At 37.9% G+C, this 24,177-nt stretch overlaps 1 protein-coding gene across 1 annotated transcript in view; it reads left to right on the forward strand.

The window, feature by feature from the left end:
* The window catches only part of LOC126146446 (von Willebrand factor C and EGF domain-containing protein-like), a 178,417-nt gene extending 154,743 nt beyond the window's left edge, over window positions 1-23,674 (forward strand). Inside the window, exon 9 of the mRNA XM_049915621.1 lies at window positions 22,997-23,674. Within this exon, the coding sequence (XP_049771578.1) occupies window positions 22,997-22,998 (2 nt within the window). The 3' untranslated portion in view covers window positions 22,999-23,674. The remainder of the gene's footprint in view (window positions 1-22,996) is intronic.
* The last annotated feature ends 503 nt before the right edge of the window (window positions 23,675-24,177 follow it).

The raw sequence follows: 24,177 nt of genomic DNA on the forward strand, positions 1-24,177 counted from the left end.
AATCCAGTCTGTTTTCAGTAAATGGTGTGACATGGAGGCTGACAGCTTGACTAAAGGAACAATATATGAAAAATATGTGTATTGTGCTGATAAAATGGGCTAGCATTCTGGTATAGATGTTAAGATAATAGAATGCAAATCATATTATACTCTCACAGTTGATCTTGACATTATAGAATATATATTTATTTATTAGATCCATAGACAAAACACATTGTGTGGATCAGGAAAAAGTATAATACATGCATTGATAAGTGTACATTGTTTACTAACCATTTAGCAAATTATGATTTTTGCAATAATATTTTAGGCCTATTTCATGGTGAATTAAAATTATTATTTACATAATTTATGCTATTTGTACCTGTACACATAAGTGATTTCCCTTTTTTATATACAGTGATTGCATTGAAACTTGTCCTACAATTTAGCAGTAGTGCACAGAAAATCATTAATTCTGTAGGAACAGTTTTCTGTTAAGTAAATTTTGAGAGATTTTATGTAAAGGTTTTTAAAGTTCAAAGAGTGTTTTTCTGGGGCAATTGTTCCTGCATATGATGGGACTGTTGTGTATTTCATTGTGTTGTGAATCGGCTCACTGAAGAGGTTCCACTTTCTTGTGTGATTTTTATCATCTTGAGTATCAGGAGCATATCTAAGTTTTGTCCAACACAGGAGTTTGTATAGGTATATGTGATTTGAATATTCTATTAATGTTTGGTTTGGAGGCGCCTCCTCATAAAACTATATTGTAACTTAATGTCAACTGGATTAGAGATAGTGTATTATTTTCATATCATTTGTGTCTTTCTGCTAGCTGAGTTTGAGAGATACATATAGGTTTGAGCAGATTTTCCACTTATTTATTCAATGTGTTTATCTATTTATTTAGTGCCCGTATTATCAAATTCATGATATTGGACTTTACAAAGTACAGAACAGTATAAAATATTACATATTTACATCATGTACAAACATTTATCATTTTTATCAATACATCTTTATAATAAAAACATTATTCTGCTTAATTAGATTATAAAATTATATACATTCATACAGGTAGGATAAAAGCTAGTGGAACGCCTTGGTTGAATTTACTAAAACTATTAAATACCAGTACTTTACTTAACTAGGCATAGTAACATATGGCACAAAAGCTAGGTGCATAATTGGATACATACATTGATGAAGGAAGTTTTGTTTTATCTAGGAATTTCAATATTTTAAACATAGCTGCACAACAGCAATGGTTTCACAAAACAAAATTATAAACCCCCGACCAGTTGCAATGGATAAAGAAATTCTTTACCTAGGTTTCAACAAATATAAATTTGTCTTCTTCAGAAGGTAACCTAAGGGCAATGAACATCATAGCTTACATTAGAAAAGTATGAAGCTTATAAGCCAAGTTCATGAGCTTTTGAATGACTTGTGTCAGCAGGGACGACATTATCTGGATACATTTCCTTACAGAAAATATTGAAATTGAAGGAACTATTCTGTATAGAAATTGTTAAATCAAGAAAATTAAATTCACCTTTTTCATTCTGAAGTTCTTTCGTGAAGGAATTTTTTTCATGTAAACCACTGAAAGTATTGAAGAGAAGCTCTAACTCATGACCAGTACCATCAAAAGCAATGATAATGTCGTCAACATAATGTGCATAATAACGGATTTTGTGGTGTAATTCTGAACTTGAATTGAAGAACGTTATTTCCAGAGCGTTGATGAAAACATCTGCCAAAATACCAGCGAGGGGACTACCCATTGCTAAGCCATCTGATTGTATATAAATTTTCCCACTGAATGTGAACAAATTGTATTTCAAAATGACTTTAAGCAAACTAATCAGTTCTGCAATCTGAATATCATTTAGTTTTTTATGTTTTAGTAGATTCATTTTTACAAGGGCTATAGTTACATCGATAGGGACATTTGTATAAAGACTGACGATGTCAAAGGAAAGCAGTCTAGTGCCAGGTGTAAATCTTAGTTTGAATATTGTTGATCAATTCCTTGCTGTTTTTCACTGAAAAATTATTTTCAAATATGAAAGCATCTTTAATTTTAAAATGGAGGCGCCTAGCGAGTGTGTGATGTGGGCTACCTATTCCATTCACTACAGGGCGAATCGGGTGATTTTGTTTGTGCAGTTTAAACTGATTTCTGAGCATGGGTGGTTTTGGGTTCATATTTATAAGCGATTTCTTTTGGAAGTTATTGAACAAGCTGACAGAACTAGCTAAAGTACACCATATTTCTTTTTCCAATTCCGCAATTGGATCTATGGTAACCTCAGCGATGTCATTGTCCTCAAAAAACTTTACCGTCTTTTCAATATATTCATTTTTATAATCCACTACAGCAGTGTTCCGTTTGTCACTCTTAGTGACTGAGGCGTCATGTTCTCTCAGCTTATGATTAATGTTTTTTACTATTGTATATTCACCCAACTGAACATTAGAATGTAGTTTAATTTCTTTGTCTGTTATGTTATTACATTCGTAGGCACATTTGACTTGCTTGCATTTCTCTAATTTAAGGGATTCCAGACCGATTTTAAGATATTACAGGTAACTGGATCTTTATGGAGTTGAGAAGGCAAATTATATTTAAGGCCTTTACATAACAAGTCATTTTCAGCCTGTATAAAAATATTATTTTTATTCAGTATTCTTCCTTAAAACTGTTGTTTGACACTATTGTCTGCTATATTAACATTTTTACTTGTGGCCCTATTAATAAACTTAAACAACTATCTTTCATGTCTGGCCCTAATTTCTTCTTTGCGATTAAAAAGCCATTCATTAATACTATTCCACACGTGGTCAATTTCGAAATTAAATAGATCTTTAAAGGCTTTTGTTAAAAATAGGTGTATACAGTAAGCTTCACTGTTAAGATCATCTCTTTTCTTGTACAAATTTACTGTGCTGTCAGAAATGACTAAATGTAGCAATTTCTTTTTAACAGAAGGCACTTCGCAACAACTGTCCTTCATATTATATTGGTCAAACAGGCAGAGCTGTGAAAACAAGATATAAAAACACCTATTAGGTAAAATAGGAGCGAATATACACAATTCTACTTTTGCTGAACACCACCTGATAGCCAGTCATATGCCAAAAAATTTAGAAGACACTGTTGTCCTACACAGAGAAGACAAAGGGCGTAGAGTAGATCTGTGGTAAGAGTTACAAATTTTCAAACATCTTGAGCTCAAGGATGGTAATATACTGAACGACCAGTTGAACCTTGCTTGTAGACAATTTTTCGAAGGCTTTAAACCTGTATTGTTTACAGTATAACATCAATGCTGGTAACATTAGTGTTTTATTTCCCCAGGAAGCTATGATGCAACTTCAGTGCTTTAAGCTCACTACCCCTTATGTAATGGTGGTTTTGTCACAATGTACGTTTGCTACTACATCGGCCCTTATGTGATTTGCCTGGCTCTAAAATTTTGTTTTTCCTGTGAATGTGTATTAACAGGGTCGTGTACCAGTGTTGGCAATTCTTTCTTGACAAGAGCCATTATTGTCAATTTTAAATTTCTGACATGTATACCGTTTGTGGGCTTCACTAATATAGTAATGTAATTTTTTATATATTTTGGCTGTATATGCCACTGGGCGTAAGTTTCTCGGCATAAGCGCCACCTGCCTTTTTTATGTATAACTACATTATTTGTACCAATGCTCCCGTACTGTTATAACGGGAGTGTTAATTTCCTTCCCTTTTTTTGTGTTACTTTACCAAAGGACGTTATTAACACTGATAATTTACATGTTGTCTTTGTATGCCAATTGGCACATGGTTCTCGGCACGAGTGCCACCTGCTCTGTTTTCAGAGTAACTACGCTTGCCGATTACACTCAGTTAGCTGTAAGCTCTGCAAGATCCATGAGCTATTTTATATTAATGTGACAAACCCTAATTCTAGGGCTATATTTTATTTTTGACACATGGATTTATGCTGACAATTGTAAAAATGGTGATGGTACATTAGCCCTCACTAATGTAAAATTGTAAGTACCAGTCATCGTTATCATACTTCTGTAATGCAAGAGTTCTCTAATTTGTCTTAAAATTTATTCTTGGCTTATAAGTTTCATACTTTTCTAATGTAAGCTATGATGTTCATTGCCCTTAGTTTACTTTCTGAAGGTGACAAATTTATATTTGTCGAAACCTAGGTAAAGAATTTCTTTATCCATTGCAACTGGTCGGCTGTTTATAATTTTGTTATCTAGGAATGGTTGTTAATTATGAATTTTTGTTTAGAGAATTATGAAGCAGATCTACAGATTTGAGCAAAATTCCAGGTATTCATTATTGCTGTAGAAGCTGTTGTTTATTAGTAGATTTTTTAGTTCTTTTTTAATGTATTAATGTTTGGTATTTTTTATGCTATCTGTCAGTGCACTGTACAGAATTTTTGGTTTGTAAACAGCACTGTCCTGATATATTGATTTTTCTGTACACATCTCTGACAGTCATCCCTGTTCCTTGTCTGATAATAGTTGATCTCACTGTTCAAAGCTGAAACTTGATTGTTTTTAATGAAGCAGATGCTTTCAAATATAAATATGATGCTAAGGTCTTGATTTTTAATTCCTTAAAGATACCTCCGCATGGTGCTCTGTAAGCAGCATTACTTGTTAATCTTACTGCTTTCTTTTGGAGCTTAAACTGCTTCGAAAAACAAGCATTTCCCCAGAACACTATTCCATAGTTCAGTAGACTATGCATGTGTGCGTAATAAGCACTTAATACTGTTTCGGTACTGCAGCAGTCTTTAAGCATCCTTAATATCTAACAGTAGTTGCTTAATTTTTTGTTAACCATTTCTACATGTTTTTCCATCTTAGATGCTCATCTACCCCATAGTCCTAAAAATTTTATGTGATTATTTTGCTGAATTTGGCTATTCAATAATGTGGTCCTATTTTTGTTCCTTATATTGTTGTTGAAGTTCATCCATACAGTTCTCTTGTCATTGTCGACTAGACAGTTACCTTTAAACCATTTTCTGCCACTGCTGCTGTTTTCAGTTTTTCTGCTGCATCTCATAATCATTCTTCTCTTTTATAATGAAGGTGGTATCATCAGCAAATAATATGGTATCAGCTGTTGAAAACTGTTGTGGTAGGTTGTTAATAAAAATCAATAGCAACATTGGTCCCAATACTGAGCCCTGGGGCACCCCATAATTAACTCTTATATTCAGAATGGTACACATTTTCATCCTGAGAAATTTAAAATCATTGTTTCCTATAAGTTAAATATGACTTGAACCACTTGTAGGAAATACCACAGACACCATAATTATACAGCTTTAACAGTAGTAGATTATGATTTATAAGATCAAACACTTTGGAAAGGTCCAAAAACAATCCGCAGGTTAGTTGTTTGTCCTCAATACCTTTGTAAAAAAGTTCTAGAAAACTGAAGCGGGCCGTTTGTATGGATTTGCCTTTTCTGAAACCATTCTGTGCATTTACAAGAATTTTATTTTTATTTAGGAAGTGTAGCAATCTGTCATACATTATTATTTCGATTATTTTCGAAAATACAGATAATAATGATAGCGGTCTGAAATTTTTAATGTCAAACCAGTCACCACTTTTATAAACTGTCATTACTGTTAACTGCTTAAGTTAAGAGACATTATTGGTATATTTAATAATTTTGTCAGGGATACCATCAAATCTGCATGTCATTTTACTCTTTAGTTTGCTGATAGCCATTTCTACTACTTTGGGTGTTACAGGATGTAGGTACATTGTCCTTTCATTTATTGGAGTTATTACCTTCATCTTTGGATTATATTTAGTGGTGGTCAGGTTTTGTTCTACATTAATATAATGATCATTAAATATATTAGCTATTATAAATGGATCAACAATTATTTCATTTGTTTTATGGTGATTTTATTACTTGCATTTTCATGTTTGCCTGTATGATTATTAATAACTTTCCACATAGGTTTCATTCTGTTGTTACCCTTTCTGATATATGAATCATTGTGGTTCTTTTTTGCAGCAACTGTAGCTTCCCTGTGCTTTTTCCTGTAACACTTTACATATGGTTTCAAGATAGTATTTTGCTTTGTACACTTACATAGCATTCAAAGACTTTGATGACTTGCTGATTTAACTTGTTATCCATGAATTTGACTTTTTGTTTATTTTCATTCTCTTCAGAGGGAATGTAATGTCATGGCAGTATTTATAATTTGACAAGAACTTGTTGAATTTTATATCTATGGAACTATTGCTTTCCATGTCCCAGTTTACATTTTTTAACATTAAAGACCCGTACTTTCAGTTTTGCTGCCGTATCTGGTGGCAACTTCTACACACATGTCCACATTGTATGTTTTTAGTAGATTAACCAGTTCCTGCCCTTTTTTACAGTTGTCCTTGAAATGTATGTTTTTAGTAGATTAACCAGTTCCTGCCCCTTTTTTCCAGTTGTCCTTGAAATTAACATTGAAATCCCCAAGCACAATTATGTATTTTGACTGACTATTTAGAGATTTTAGAAGATTTTTCCAAATTTTCAGAGAAAAATTCAAAACTGCCAGATGGGCACCTACATATAGATGCAATTATAATTACAGTATCTGGTAGTTCACATAAACAATATTAAAAATCTTTTTCAATTCTGCAGACATTTTGAAACCTAATTTTCTTTGCCCCCCCCCCCCCCCCGCCCCCCGCCCCCCGCCCCCCCCTCAGCGATACAGATAGCCGTATCGTAGGTACAACCAAAACGGATGGGTATCTGTTGAGAGGCCAGACAAACGTGTGGTTCCTGAAGAGGGGCAGCACCCTTTTCAGTAGTTGCAGGGGTAACAGTCTGGATGATTGACTGATCTGGCCTTGTAACAATAACCAAAACGGCATTGCTGTGCTGGTACTGCGAACGGCTGAAAGCAAGGGGAAACTACAGCCGTAATTATTCCCGAGGGCATGCAGCTTTACTGTATGATTAAATGATGATGGCGACCTCTTGGGTAAAATATTCCAGAGGTAAAATAGTCCCCCATTCGGATCTCCGGGCGGGGACTACTCAAGAGGATGTCATTATCAGGAGAAAGAAAACTGGCATTCTACGGATCGGAGCGTGGAATGTCAGATCCCTTAATCGGGCAGGTAGGTTAGAAAATTTAAAAATCGAAATGGATAGGTTAAAGTTAGATATAGTGGGAATTAGTGAAGTTCGGTGGCAGGAGGAACAAGACTACTGGTCAGGTAACTACAGGGTTATAAACACAAAATCAAGTAGGGGTGATGCAGGAGTAGGTTTAATAATGAATAGGAAAATAGGAATGCGGGTAAGCTACTACAAACAGCACAGCGAACGCATTGTTGTGACAAAGATAGATACGAAGCCCACACCTACTACAGTAGTACAAGTTTATATGCCAACTAGCTCTGCAGATGATGAAGAAATTGAAGAAATGTATGATGCAATATTATTATTTATTTCTCGTTCAGCTACAGGCAACATAAAAATTTAAATTAACATTAGCAATGATTTACAATAAAATTTTCAGGGTTTCCAGCCACAAAAGTGCTTGGTCACATCAACATAAAAATTTAAATTAACATTAGCAATGATTTACAATAAAATTTTCAGGGTTTCCAGCCACAAAAGTGCTTGGTCACTTATCACATGTATGTCCATCAGATTTCCTCCCTTAAGTCCGTGTACGTCGCACTCAACTATATGCTGCATGGTTTGACTCTCTCCGCACTCACAATTGGGGTCCTGGGAGAAACCCCACTTTTTCAACAAATATCCGCACCGACCAACACCTGTCCGCAGACGATTTAGAGTTACCCACACTCTACGTTGGAGTTGGAAGCCTGGAACTCGTTGAGATGGGTCCTCAATAAGGAAACTGTTATTCACTTTGCTTTCCTGCCATTGCTGTTTCCACAGGTTATCGATATCAATCTGTTGTTTGAGTTCTTTCCAGAAGGGATTTCTTGACATCAATCTGTCAGGGGGAGGAGGTAGGTCCCTGAACTTTTCTTTGTACCTCTGGATTGCTCTTTCACCTCTAATCGAGGGTGGTTCGATATTGGCAAGGACGGGCAGCCAAGGTTTCGGGGTGGGTCTTACTGTTCCTGTTATGAGCCTCATTGTCTCGTTAAGTTGCACATCAATATATCTGACATGCCTACTGCGGGCCCAGACGGGTGCGCAATATTCCGCTACACTATACAGAAGTGCCAGTGCTGATGTACGTAGAGTTTCAGTGGAACATCCCCAGGTTGTTCCTGCCAGTTTCATTATGATGTTGTTTCTTGTTTTCATTTTTTGGGCGACTTCGTACAGGTGGCTCTTATATGTGAGAGTGCGATCTAGCTTAACACCCAGATATTTTGGCGTTCTATCGTTTTTCAACAATTTACCTTTTATTTGCACTTTTAGCTCACGATTTGCATCTTTGTTACACAAGTGCATTATTGATGCCACGGATTTAGTCGGATTTACTTTGAGGTGCCAGTTGTCATAATATTGTTGTAGTCGTTCCAGATCCCTGTTTAAAATTTCTTCCAGTTCTTCGAAAGTGTTGGCGTGAGCCGCGATAGCGATGTCATCTGCATACATAAAAGAACGAGATTCCAGGTTTGGGATGTCCGCTATGTATAAATTGAAAAGGCATGGAGCCATCACAGACCCTTGGGGGAGACCATTTTGTAGTGTCCTGTAGCTGCTTGTTTTCCCATTCAGAGATACCTTGAATCTCCTGTTTATCAACATATTTCTGACTAGATCTATGATCTTCTTGCATTTCACGACTTTTGACAATTTATACAGTATCCCTTTTGTCCATACGGTGTCGTATGCTGAGGTGAGATCTAATAATACCATGCCCGTTTTCTTTTTGTTTTGGTAACCTCTTTCAATGAAAGTGGTTAGGGCGAGAACTTGGTCGCAGCAGTCTCTTCCTTTTCGAAAACCGCCTTGCTCTGGGGGAAGAGCAGCTTCTATTTTACTTTCTATTCTGCCTAGGATGACTCGTTCAAACAGCTTGTAAGTGGTGCACAATAAAGATATCGGTCTATAATCTTTAGCATTCTCTCCTGTTTTCCCTGGTTTCTGGATGGCTATGACTTGTGCGTTTTTCCATTGCTTTGGTAACCGGCTGGTATCTATGATATTAGAGAAAAGAGAAGACAGCCATACTCTTCCCTTTGGCCCAAGGTTCTTCAAGAATTCTGGAAGAAGGCCGTCACAGCCAGCTGCTTTACCAGGTGACATTTTCTTTAGTGCTATATTTATCTCTTCTTGTGTTACCCAGTTCGCTAAACCTGCTTCCTCCTCGCTTGCATCTAGCTCTTCGTTCATCAGTTGGTGCAGTTCTTTTTTCTTCGAGGCGGAGGCATGGATTCTGGATGTTTGTAGTATAGAAGAGCATATCTTGTTAGGGGTCATTTTATTATTGATGTTCCGTCCCTTGAATTGTGCTCCGCCAAGTTTCCTCAGTAGACTCCAGCTCTTCTGTGAGGAGTGCGTAAAGTCCATTTGTTCCATCCGCTTTTGCCATCTCTGTTTGCGTTCCTCGTCCATAGCTCTTATGAGCTGTTCTCCTAGTTCTGGGTTCTCTGTTTTGTTGTATTCATCGAGTAGTTGTTCGCACTCCTTTGTCCAGCATGGGATGTATTCTTTCCGCGCTCCTCTTGGTATTGAGTTATGTGCCGCTTTGATAATTAACTTCGTAAATCTGTCGTAATTTTCTGGAATTGGGGGAATTCTGTTTACATTATTTTCAATGGTATCTTTAAACTTAACCCAGTTAGCCTTCCTGAGGTTCCAGCGGGCTATAGGGGGGCTCTTTATTACTGGTATTTGGATCCCAAGGTCTATAATAACTGGTCTGTGTTGGCTCCGAGGAATATGGCTCAGTACAGTTCTCTTGGACGGAAGTGCTATTCCAGTTTCTCCAGATGAGACAAAACAAAGATCGGGCGTTGATGTTGTGCCCCACGCTCCTGAACAGAAAGTGGGGGTATCTTTTGCATCGTATATTAATGTATAATTATTTATATCTGCCCAGTCTGCCAGCACGAGTCCTTCTTTGTCGCAAGACTGATAGCCCCATCTGGGGTGGTGGGAGTTAAAATCGCCAATTATGACTGCAGGGTGTTGTGGGTTAGGTAAAACAGGTTGTTCCCATTTTTCTGAAGGTGGCTTGTACACGTTATACACAGTCATATCGTTTAGTTTGATTCCCATGGCAAATTCGTGGTGCATAGTTTCCTCAATATTATCAACCAGTTCTTTCTTGATCAGTGTTGCAATACCGTGTTTATTATGGGCTTTATAGCCCACAATTTCATAGCCTGGTATTAGAAGTCTCAAGATATTTTCTTCTGATAGATGTGTTTCCTGCAAGGTCAGCACATCAATTTTTTCTTCTGTTAGTAGCTTTGTGAGGATGTCTCCTTTTGTCCTCGTGTATCCTTCTATGTTAACTTGGCATATACGTATTCGTCCACGCACTTGGCTCCGGGGGGGAAACTGAGGCATTTGTCTCGCTCTCTTGCGTAACTTCGCCTGTGAGGGCCGGGAGGTATTACTACGTCCAGCCGCCGTTTGGTGGTGACATTTGCTTCTCGTGTCGCTCGTTCTGAGCATTTCGATTTTCTTCTCGCAATGCGATCGTTGTGCGGCACGATACTGGGGGGGGTAGGCCACGTCGAGGCTGTCACCATCTACCCCATGGGGTAGATGATGCAATAAAAGAAATTATTCAGATAGTGAAGGGAGACGAAAATTTAATAGTCATGGGTGACTGGAATTCGAGTGTAGGAAAAAGGAGAGAAGGAAACATAGTAGGTGAATATGGATTGGGGCTAAGAAATGAAAGAGGCAACCGCCTGGTAGAATTTTGCGCAGAGCATAACTTAATCATAGCTAACACTTCGTTTAAGAATCATGATAGAAGGTTGTATACATGGAAGAACCCTGGAGATACTAAAAGGTATCAGATAAATTATATAATGGTAAGACAGAGATTTAGGAACCAGGTTTTAAATTGTAAGACATTTCCAGGGGCAGATGTGGACTCTGACCACAATCTATTGGTTATGAACTATAGATTACACCTGAAGAAACTGCAAAAAGGCGGGAATTCAAGGAGATGGGACCTGGATAAACTGAAAGAACCAGAGGTTGTACAGAGTTTCAGGGAGAGCATAAGGGAACAATTGACAGGAATAGGGGAAACAAATACAGTAGAAGAATAATGGGTAGCTTTAAGGAATGAAATAGTGAAGGCAGCAGAGGATCAAATAGGTAAAAAGATGAGGGCTAGTAGAAACCCTTTGGTAAAAGAAGAAATTTTGAATTTAATTGATGAAAGGAGAAAATATAAAAACACAGTATATGAAGCAGGCAAAAAGGAATACAAACGTCGACAGGAAGTGCAAAATGGCTAAGCAGGGATGGCTAGAGGACAAATGTAAGGATGTAGAGGCTTACCTCACCAGGGGTAAGATAGATACTGCCTACAGGAAAATTAAAGAGACCTTTGGAGAAAGGAGAACCACTTGCATGAATGTCAAGACAGAAACCCAGTTCTAAGCAAAGAAGGGAAAGCAGAAAGGTGGAAGGAGTATATAGAGGGTTTATACAAGGGCGATGTACTTGAGGACAATATTATGAAAATGGAAGAGGATGTAGATGAAGATGAAATGGGAGATACGATACTGCGTGAAGAGTTTGACAGAGCACTGAAAGACCTGAGTCGAAACAAGGCCCCGGGAGTAGAAAACATTCCATTTGAACTACTGATGGCTTTGGGAGAGCAAGTCCTGACAAAACTCTACCATCTGGTGAGCAAAATGTATGAGACAGGCGAAATACCCTCAGACTTGAAGAAGAATATAATTATTCAATTCTCAAAGGAAGCAGGTGTTGACAGATGTGAAAATTACCGAACTATCAGTTTAATAAGTCACAGCTGCAAAATACTAACGCAAATTCTTTACAGACGAATGGAAAAACTGATAGAAGCCAACCTCTGGGAAGATCAGTTTGGATTCCGTAGAAATGTTGGAACACATGAAGCAATATTGACCCTACGACTTATCTTAGAAGAAAGATTAAGGAAAGGCAAACCTACATTTCTGGCATTTGTAGACTTAGAGAAAGCTTTTGTCGATATTGACTGGAATACTCTTTCAAATTCTAAAGGTGGCAGGGGTAAAATACAGGGAGTGAAAAGCTATTTACAATTTGTACAGAAACCAGGTGGCAGTTATAAGAGTCGAGGGACACGAAAGAGAAGCAGTGGTTGGGAAGGGAGTGAGACAGGGTTGTAGCCTCTACCCAATGTTATTCAATCTCTATATTGAGCAAGCAGTAAAGGAAACAAAAGAAAAATTTGGAGTAGGTATTAAAATCCATGGAAAAGAAATAAAAACTTTGAAGTTCGCCGATGACGACGTAATTCTGTCAGAGACAGCAAAGGACCTGGAAGATCAGCTGAATGGCATGGACAATGTCTTGAAAGGAGGATATAAGATAACAATCAACAAAAGTAAAACGAGGATAATGGAATGTAGTCAAATTAAGTCTGGTGATGCTGAGGGAATTAGATTAGGAAATGAGACACTTAAAGTAGTAAAGGAGTTTTGCTATTTGGGGAGCAAAATAACTGATGATGGTTGAAGTAGAGAGGATATAAAATGTAGACTGGCAATGGCAAGGAAAGCGTTTCTGAAGAAGAGAAATTTGTTAACATCGAGTATAGATTTAAGTGTCAGGAAGTCATTTCTGAAAGTATTTGTATGGAGTGTAGCCATGTATGGAAGTGAAACATGGACGATAAATAGTTTGGACAAGAAGAGAATAGAAGCTTTTGAAATGTGGTGCTACAGAAGAATGCTGAAGATTAGATGGGTAGATGACATAACTAATGAGGAAGTATTGAATAGGTTTGGGGAGAAGAGAAGTTTGTGGCACAACTTGACCAGAAGAAGGGATCGGTTGGTAGGACATGTTCTGAGGCATCAAGGGATCACCAATTTAGTATTGGAGGGCAGCGTGGAGGGTAAAAATCGTAGGGGGAGACCAAGAGATGAATACACTAAGCAGATTCTGAAGGATGTAGGTTGCAGTAGGTACTGGGAGATGAAGAAGCTTGCACAGGATAGAGTAGCATGGAGAGCTGCATCAAACCAGTCTCAGGACTGAAGACGACAACAACAACAACAACAACAACAACAATTTTCTTTGATTAAATACCTGTTCTTGTATATATAGCTGCTGATCAGGTGGAAGTGTGAAATCCCAACTGCACATTTTTGTATTTCTTGGAAACAGTGTTCAGTTACACACAAGATACAAATCTCCTTTAATGAACCATTCAAAAGGACCTCTAGCTCATATATTTGCAGCTTACTGGTTTAGCCCTGTACATTATGATATAGGAGGGTTAAAGAATTTTTCAGTTCCCAGAATGAGATTTTCACTTTGCAGCAGAGTGTGCGCTGATATGACACTTTCTGGCAGACTAAAACTGTGTGCCCGACCAAGACTCGAACTCGGGACCTTTGTCTTTCGCGGGCAAGTGCTCTATCATCTGAGCTACCGAAGCATGACTCATGCCTGGTACTTACATCTTTACCGTATTTACTCGAATCTAAGCCACACTCGAATCTAAGCCACACCTGAAAAATGAGACTCGAAATAAAGGAAAAAAAAATTCCCGAATTTAAGCCGCACCTGAAATTTGAGGCTCGAAATTCAAGGGGAGAGAAAAGTTTTAGGCCGCACCTCCAAATCGAAACAAAGTTGGTCCATTGTAATATAAGACACAATTTAGGTCGAATGAATGACGATACAGCTACAGTAGTTTGGTTCAAGTCGTAAGCTTAGCAGTTAAGCTTTACCACGTAGCCATTGCTATGCGTCAGGTGCTCTGTCCGTATTTATACGGGTGCCCTTCCTTTTTCACGTGCTTCGTCTGGTTTGAATCGATTGCTTATTTTGCTTTGATCGGATAAGTGCCGTTTTTTTTGTTATAGGTGTTTGCGTCACTCTTAAGCTGAAAATGCATTACTGCGATGTGTCACGCATTGTTTGTCGCATTCTGATAGTGCGTGTTTACGGCCTGTGGCGGCTCGCGGCATGGCTTGCTTTTGTGCGCGCTACCGCCGCGTACAAATAAAAAATAAAAGAGAGGAACCGTTTCATTAGCGAAACAATGGCAAGAGACTGCTATTTGTTGTTACTTACACTGCTGCTTTCTTTGATGATGATCAACAAGAATCAAATAATAGACTGCGTATGATAGAACATGTTCTGAACGAGAGTTAGCCGAAAATTTTTCTCCGTTTGAAAATCTTTATGGCCGCTTCTTTATTACATCAAATTCTGCACAGAAATTAGAGTCATCTTAGATTTAAAAATCTAGTCACTTGCCGTGCTTCATTTCTGACTGTATCACTGTTAGGCATAAGAATAATACGAATATAAACATGACACGATACATATATTCTTCCGCATTTGCTGTTGTCTCACTCTAGTTTCGTAGTTTATTAGGCAGACAGGATTTAAATGAGATAGCAGCAAACACGAAAGAATACATGGCAAAATGTTTATATTGGTATTATTCTTATGGTGAAGAGAATACTGTATGTGATTCAAATTTCATCAGGTTCCTATTAGCAACCATCTCTTCTCACAGATAGGAAACAATTCAGAACGTAGAGTTGGCCAAATTGACAAACATCCCAAACAGTCTTGCCAGTCAGATTTTTGTAGTACACTGAAATTGTGCTACATTCGAAGATGAACAATACGGAATTTGTATTTACTTCGTTGGATAATGTGTGAAAATGCAGTGGTCGAAACTCGCAGCGGAGAAAAAAATGCTCGTCTTCCACTTTTTTTTTAATTTATTTACTGACGCAGAGGTTTCGGCGCCAGTATTTATCTTTGTGCCTACAAAGCATGTCTGCGTAGCACTACATATATTCGACGGCAGAAGTTAGTTGTGGCGGCACGTACCAACATTTTTCATAACTTCCGCTTGCTTTGCACTCGATTCTAAGCCGCAGGCGGGTTTTTGGATTACGAAAACCGGAAAAAAAGTGCGGCTTAGATTCGAGTAAATACAGCACTTCTGCCAGTATCTCGTCTCCTACCTTCCAAACTTTACAGAAGCTCTCCTGCGAACCTTGCAGAACTAGCACTCCTGAAAGAAAGGATACTGTGGAGACATGGCTTAGCCACAATCTGGGGGATGTTTCCAGAATGAGATTTTCACTCTGCAGCGGAGTGTGCGCTGATATGAAACTTTACGTTTGGAAGGTAGGAGACGAGATACTGGCAGAAGTAAAGCTGTGAGTACTGGGCGTGAGTCGTGCTTCAGTAGCTCAGATGGTAGAGCACTTGCCCGTGAAAGGCAAAGGTCCTGAGTTCGAGTCTCGGCCGGGCACACAGTTTTAGTCTGTCAGGATGTTTCAATTTTTCAGTTGTATGAGAGGTATATTTCTTGCCTGGTTAGTTCTTTCAAGAGTAGGTTCTAGTCTTATTTTCTTTCATCAGTTGTTACTCCAAGGAATGTAGTGTATTTGGAATATTTTACTAAGTACTTATTTATGAAAATGTTGATGTCTTCACTGTGAAGAGTTTTTTAAATTTAACATTTAGACAGTGTTTTAGTAATGCTGTTACACAAATTTAATTCAGTAAACCTTTGCATGGCATTACTTACTTCTAAGTTGGCTTTTATATATAGGTTTTCTGTGTCTTTATTTATGAACAGTAGAGTTGTCACCTGCTAAAGTGACTATTTTGCCATAATTAATTATGTTTTGGATGTGATTTGCATATCAAATGAACAGTAATGAGCCAAGAATTGATACCTATGGCACAGATAAGTGTTAAGTTCTAACTTCAAATCATATTTTCTTCTCCTGTTGTTTTTGTGATTTCTGTATTTGTCTTCTGTCTGTCAGGTATGATGGGATACAGCGTCCTGCATTCCTTTGTACACCATACACTCCTAATATATCTTCTAATTTTGTGGCCTATACAATCAAATCCCTTTGTTAGAGCCATAAATACTCCTAGACATTAAATTTTAGATTCCAAGTTGAATATGACACTTAAGACTGCTTCTATGGTGCAATTGTCTTTCTGGAAGCCACACTGGTTCTTGTTGATTAATTCCTATTTCACCAGAAATGCAATGAGTTCTCTCTGCATAAGCTCATTCAAATACTTTTGATATAATGGGCAGAAGAGCCAAAAGTCTATAACTTTCAGGTTAATATTCATTGCCCTTTTTCATGCACCAATTTTATCAATGCTGTCTTCAAGCAATTAGGAAAAAATGCCTCCCAGGAATAACATCTTTGTTAGTTGTGTAATAGGTTTCTTGAGTTCCTGCACACACTATTTAGTATCTGTAGATAATAGTCCATCAATTCACATGATTCTATTTGTTTTTTTAGGTATTTTCATTACCTGTATTGGTTCTTCTTCTGTCACTGAAAACATTGCCATAGGTTTTGTAGCAAAATGATCAGTTCTGCTTTACTTTTTATGCTGATTATAAACTAGGTTTTGTTATGTTCCTGTGAGTTTGAATACAATTTAAATTTTAATAAACCAACAAGCCTTGCTCCTATTATCAGCACTTCTTACAAAAGTTTTTTCATCTGTCTGTCTGGCTGCTTGCAGTACTTTGGCACATGCAACGATTTTATCTAGTTCCTGAAGAAAAAAAAACTTTTTTTATCCACTTTTTGTTTTTATTGGTACTTTTGTTATTGGTCTTTTCTCGTGGACATGTTAAATTGTGGTAGCAGGAAAAGGAGTTTATAAAATGATTCATTTTATGATCTAATGAAGAATCTTGTAGTATTTCCCATCAATTCAGGAAATGTAAGCCTAAGGGCTGTTAAGTTTTGTTCATTAAGGGTTCATTTTCCCCATTTTTTGTCTCTCTTCTTTTGTAGTTGCATGAATTAAGCATATTTTGATTGCATCATGGTCTGAGAGAAATGTTTCAATTACTTAATTTTTGTACTGAAAGTCAGATAGATTTGTGATAAATTTTTGTACATGCTGTTCATGATTCTCCAGTGTTTTCAATGAAAATGTTTATCCACTCATTTGGCAATCTGCAGATGTGTATGCTGCACAGTGAGGAACTAGTTAAATTTATTTTTTTGCATGTTACTACTACAGTATTCCCGTATTAAATTTTATAATAAATGAAGACTATTTATACTGTTTCTGTTTATCTTATTATGGGTTAGTATTTCACCTTGCCCACTATTACTATTCTTTCTACATGAGCGAGCCATTAAATTATAACATGCGATAAGATCTAAAATTTCATGCTGGTTTAGTCCATGTTTTGTTAGAGCTGGAATATCTGGGGTTCTTCATTTAGTATTATTTCTAATTGGGTTACCTTTTTTATGAATGTTCTGGTGGATTATTTTATATTTGAGTGCCCTGGTTCTTTTTTGTACTTTTTTTCCATGTTCTGTTTCATTGTTTCTGTTAATTGTCAGGTCTCCTAGTCTTTCCCTCTCCCTCATGTCATATTAATTTCTCTTATTTATAATTATTTTACATACATTTGTAAACATTCCACTGAGAATTATTGATCCCAGTCTGTTTAAATTTATGCCATCCTTTCTTAGGCAGTTTTCATGCAGAAATTTCTTTGGATCTATGAAGATATCCCCCAGATGATATCCTGCTCTTTGAAAGCACAGTTTATTTTTGGGATACATTTGTTACTCACTGATCTTTTTACAATTCCGCTGAGTATGAGCCTCGATCCCTCATAGACACTTCTTGCTGCACAAACTATGTTCATTGTTTCATTTGTAAATTCTTCTTCGCTACTGACTCTTAACAAATTTTCTCCAGCATGTACAAAAATGACTTGTAATTCTGATTGGGTTCAGGATCAATTCATGTACACATTTGTTTTGAGTTAACCATCATTTTAAAATGCTTGCCTAGTTGTTGCATTCTAATTCCAGGTCACACATTGATTTTGCATTTGGTGACAATGATATTTCTCAATAGTGAGTCACCAATTATTAAAAATTTGTTTTCGTTTCCTTGGATAGCTGCGGTTTTTTCATTTACTATATGTCACCAACTTCCATTTATATTTATCTGCAGATTTTTGGCTTGTTTGGTTTATCATGACCTGATTGGACACACAAAGACTCACTGCTTATGAGGGTACATAGGCATAATTTTTGAAGGAAGTTAAATTCTCTCTCTATCTCTGTATCTCTCTGTATCTCTCTGTATCTCTCTGTATCTCTCTGTATCTCTCTGTATCTCTCTGTATCTCTCTGTATCTCTCTGTATCTCTCTGTATCTCTCTGTATCTCTCTGTATCTCTCTGTATCTCTCTGTATCTCTCTGTATCTCTCTGTATCTCTGTCTCTATGGCTCGAAAGTTTTCTACTAGATTTCTGTTGCCTTTTTTAAAAAGTATGCACAACTCGAGCAGTTTTCAACTCATCTGGAAATAGACCATCTTCCATATGAGAGTTGATAACTGTTGATAAAGGTGATGCAATTTTATGTATACATTTCTTAAATGTGTCCAGACTAAGACCATCATATCCTGATGCATGGGAATTCTTTAAGCTACTCACTTTTTTAATTATTTCTTCTTTACTTGTTGGCATCAAAAATACACTCCTGGAAATTGAAATAAGAACACCGTGAATGCATTGTCCCAGGAAGGGGAAACTTTATTGACACATTCCTGGGGTCAGATACATCACATGATCACACTGACAGAACCACAGGCGCATAGACACAGGCAACAGAGCATGCACAATGTCGGCACTCGTACAGTGTATATCCACCTTTCGCAGCAATGCAGGCTGCTATTCTCCCATGGAGACGATCGTAGAGATGCTGGATGTAGTCCTGTGGAACGGCTTGCCATGCCATTTCCACCTGGCGCCTCAGTTGGACCAGCGTTCGTGCTGGACGTGCAGACCGCGTGAGACGACGCTTCATCCAGTCCCAAACATGCTCAATGGGGGACAGATCCGGAGATCTTGCTGGCCAGGGTAGTTGACTTACACCTTCTAGAGCACATTGGGTGGCACGGGATACATGCGGACATGCACTGTCCTGTTGGAACAGCAAGTTCCCTTGCCGGTCTAGGAATGGTAGAACGATGGGTTCGATGACGGTTTGGATGTACCGTGCACTATTCTGTGTCCCCTCGACGATCACCAGTGGTGTACGGCCAGTGTAGGAGATCGCTCCCCACACCATGATGCCGGGTGTTGGCCCTGTGTGCCTCGGTCGTATGCAGTCCTGATTGTGGCGCTCACCTGCACGGCGCCAAACACGCATACGACCATCATTGGCACCAAGGCAGAAGCGACTCTCATCGCTGAAGACGACACGTCTCCATTCGTCTCTCCATTCACGCCTGTCGCGACACCACTGGAGGCGGGCTGCACGATGTTGGGGCGTGAGCGGAAGACGGCCTAACGGTGTGCGGGACCGTAGCCCAGCTTCATGGAGACGGTTGCGAATGGTCCTCGCCGATACCCCAGGAGCAACAGTGTCCCTAATTTGCTGGGAAGTGGCAGTGCGGTCCCCTACGGCACTGCGTAGGATCCTACGGTCTTGGCGTGCATCCGTGCGTCGCTGCGGTCCGGTCCCAGGTCGACGGGCACGTGCACCTTCCGCCGACCACTGGCGACAACATCGATGTACTGTGGAGACCTCACATCCCACGTGTTGAGCAATTCGGCGGTACATCCACCCAGCCTCCCGCATGCCCACTATACGCCCTCGCTCAAAGTCCGTCAACTGCACATACAGGTCAAGTCCACGCTGTCGCGGCATGCTACCAGTGTTAAAGACTGCGATGGAGCTCCGTATGCCACGGCAAACTGGCTGACACTGACGGCGGCAGTATACACATGCTGCGCAGCTAGCGCCATTCGACGGCCAACACCGCGGTTCCTGGTGTGTCCGCTGTGCCGTGCGTGTGATCATTGCTTGTACAGCCCTCTCGCAGTGTCCGGAGCAAGTATGGTGGGTCTGACACACCGGTGTCAATGTGTTCTTTTTTCCATTTCCAGGAGTGTATACTTCCTGACACTGGTGTTCTTCTGAATTTGTATTTGATTTTTAAGCTGATTGTTTATACTGGAGCCAACAGAGGCAAAGTAATTGTTAAATAGATCTGCTGTCTTATTCTGATCAGTTTCTATTGTGCTGTTTATCAGCAAGTGATTTTCAGTTGTATGTTTCTCAGATTTACCTGTTTCTCTATTTAGTAGTGACCATGATGTTTTGGAGATATTACTTGAGCTCTGAATGATACTTTCAAAATGTTTCTGTTTTTCCAGAATTAGGAGGTCTACATAGTATTTCTGATACTTTTTGAACTCTTCTTTTAATTTTTTATTGCTTAAGTCATTTAACATAGCATACTCAAACCATCTAGCCTCAGTGACTGAACTTGATATCCAGTATCGGGTTACAGCATGTGACTGAATTCTATTTTTTACTAATGGGCAGGCTTGGTTGAGAATGTAGAATAGTTCACTTGAGAATTTGGCATAACTATGAAGTGTCATTAGAACACTGTTCCAATCCACATTCCTTAGCATATTATTCAAATGAGTTATATTTTCTTCTGTGTTCATCCCAATATATATATAGCAACTGTGTGTAGGAACCTTTTTTATGTGCACATTTAGTTCTACTGCATGGTGGTCTGACAAAGCACTTATAATAACACAAGATATAAGATCATAAAGACGAATACCAGTGATTATGTTATCTATTGCAGACCGGCATGTTTGTCTCCCTGGTTGCAGTGTTTATCGAGTATCTTACATTATATTCAAGCAGAGTATTTTTGAATTGTCTAGTGTGTAACTTATCTGCTAATTTTGTGTTGAAGCCTCCTATAATTACTAACTTGTTCAGGTGTGGTATAAAAACATTCTATATCATGTCACAAAACTTTGTTAAGAAAACTTCGAAGTTCCCACCTGGCAGTCTGTATAAAGATACAACATAAATTTCATCGTTTGGTACCTTTATACATGCTGCACATAATTCAATTGTTCCTTCTAATGAATACTTACTTAAATTTACAGAATTAAAATCAAATGTGCTTTTTACATACTTTGACACACCCCCACCTCTGATAGTAGATCTACAAAACTTATTAGCTAGTACCATGTTTAGAGGTTTAAAAAGTTCTAATTTGGCATCAGGTAGCCAGTGTTCACTAATACCAAGCACATCAGGCATAGTTTCATTTACAAACACGTCTAATTGTTCATATTTCTTGCTCAAGACCTGTACATTCTGGTGGATTATTTTAAAGTTGTAAATACCTTGTTGTATTTCTCTGCTTTACTGACTTAAATAAGGTCATATCTCTGTTTCTCTTGTGGGCTTCCTCCTCTTTCTGGTTTCCACTAAAAAATCGTTTAGATGGGATGGAGGCACTGGCTTCTGTCTGCTGTCTGAAGTTTTTTAGTTGACAGTACTGGTTCTGCTAATGCTGGAGTTGATTCTGCTGCTATTGTGGATGGTTCAGCTGTTGCTAATGATGGTTCTGTTGCTTTTGCTGTTGATTTTCCTGCTGGTATTAGGGCTGGCTCTGTAGTTGATGGAGCTGTTACTGCAGTTGTTGTTGTTAGTGTAACTGTTTTTGATGTTTTTACTACTTTTGGTGGAGTTGGTCCAGCTACCATTGATTCTGTTGCCGCGGCTGGTACCAGAGGTGGCTCTGCTGTTGATGTAGCTGCTGTTGCTGCTTTTGTTGCTGTGATTGTTTCTGATGCTTTTAGCATTTTTTGTGGGAATACTTCTGCTGGTGCTTGCTTTAAAACTGTTGGAGCTAATGGTAATGACACGCTGTCACTATGTTTGTTCAGTCTCTCTAACATTTCACTGATTTTCCCACACAAAAGTAGAGGAGGATAAGTCATTACGGGGGCAGGTGATGTTGGTTCTGGAGAACAACTTGGCTCAAAAGTTTCTCAGTACTTCTATTGTAAATAATATGGTCAATGACTTAAAGGTTGATTTAAACCACAGTCTTTTACTGGATGTTAATGTGCTCATTTTTGGCTTTTCGCTGTATTGAATAGGTGCTACCATTATCCATCCAAGGGACTGACTCAGGACAGTTGATATATATGAAGACTTCATACAAACTTAAAGATGCTTTTACTCACTGGAAGTATTTTGTTCCTTGGAGCAATTAAATTATGTGTGTAAAAAAAAGTGTGTTTATGTTTACATGTTACACAAAATTTGTCACTTGCTTCAACTATAACTCTTATAAATTACTGCATACATTTTAACTAGAATTCCATAAGAGTCAAACTGTTACTCCAGACAGAAAAACCCCTTATTTTCAGCCATAAATTCAAAGACATTGATTATTTTGTTGTTCAGATGAGTAGCCTTCATTTTATTGATACCATAATGGCTTTCTCCTCAATTCGTCATTGTGTGGTGTTATTCTTTAATCAGTCACTTTGTTTCTTTGTGGTTAGGTTACTCATCCAGGATATGGAACACCATCAATTAGCAGCTGATGTTGCTCATAAATTACTATTTCTTACCGCATGAGCTGTGTGCTGTAAATAAATGAGACCATAATAATAATAATGAAATATTCAAGAGAATTTCAGTTCCATAATTTTAGACAGTCACACTACAGGTGGTATCACTGTTTCGAAACTGTGAAACATCTTATTCAGCCAGTTAAAGGTAGCTTAGTTTAAGCTGTTACTGTCATTTGTTCCATATACACAAAGCATTGCCAAATCTGAAAGTTGTGTAGATGTCAGGGAAGAAGCTATCATCTGTAGTGTGGCATTCAACCAATAGACAGTTTTGCAGAAACTGTGAAACATTTTTCATATTCCTGTGCAGTCAACACTGATTTTTATTGTTTCTGCTTGTGTCTAGGAGAGTGTGTGGTGTGTTCACTGGTGCCGTGTGGGGAAGGACAATCAGCCCTACTGTGCTCCAAAACTGCTATCTAGACTGCTGAATATGCTGCTAGACAGCTGAATATTTCAGACTGCTGTGGTTTTTGGTAACTTCAGTACAATCTAAACTATTAATAAGTGAAATGTGATTTTCATTCAGTTAATAAGACATGTATTCAAGGAGACTTCTAATTATTTTGACTGGCCAATATTACACTGTTTGTAAAAGCATTAAAAGTAATTTTTTTAGCCACATACTTTATTATTATTATTATTTAATAAAGGAAATTAATTTCCTCTGAGTCCAACCTAGACACTTTTATTCAGGAAAAAGTCCTGATTTGACAAAATTTCTTGTTTATAGAGCATAGTTTTCATATTGTTTAATGATTTCAACATTTAATAGTTTGTATTCACCTAGAAGCAAGAAAAGAAGAAATTACAATATGAATTTTAACTTACATGTAAAAGTTATTACATGATTGCATTGTTATATAGATTTTTGTATTGTGTATGTGCAGTTACAGGAAACAGCCACATTTATTACCATAAATATTAATGAGTAGATGTGGTACATACTGTTTACCTGATTTGCTAAAAAAATAGCTGTATTATATTTCAGTATGAAAAGACATGAATAAATTGTACAAGTGAAAAGTGAAGTTTTTATGAGCAGTGATATGAACTAGGAATATTGCTTTGGTGTATTTCCTTGTTTCATTACTTTCTGTCCTGTCTCACCTTTATGTGAATGATATCTAACACGTACTATAAAAGCTTTCTACAAATTAAGATGCAGAGGGAATATAAGATCAGTTATTATCATTCTAAAAATCATCTAAATTTATGTGATAAAATTTTCTTCATCAACAAATGCTGTTTTTTATCACATAAAAGGGAAAAATAAAATAAAAAAAGGATTAAGAGAGCTCATGAAGAGTATAAAGGCAATAGTCAAGCAACAGTGATCTACCCTTATCTATGTGCCAGCTATTTGATGGCTATTTTGTCAACTCACTTGGTGCTACACTTACTTCTCTGGTCTTCTCTGGTCTTCCATGCTATCTTTTTGCAATCCTTTTCATTTGTTGCTGTTCTACAGATCCTTCAAACTTCCACTCATATGGATTATTTTTACTGGTATTACAGATTGCATGT

The sequence above is a fragment of the Schistocerca cancellata genome, chromosome 2 (genome assembly GCF_023864275.1).
Source record: "Schistocerca cancellata isolate TAMUIC-IGC-003103 chromosome 2, iqSchCanc2.1, whole genome shotgun sequence".
In the NCBI taxonomy this organism is placed as follows: domain Eukaryota; kingdom Metazoa; phylum Arthropoda; class Insecta; order Orthoptera; family Acrididae; genus Schistocerca; species Schistocerca cancellata.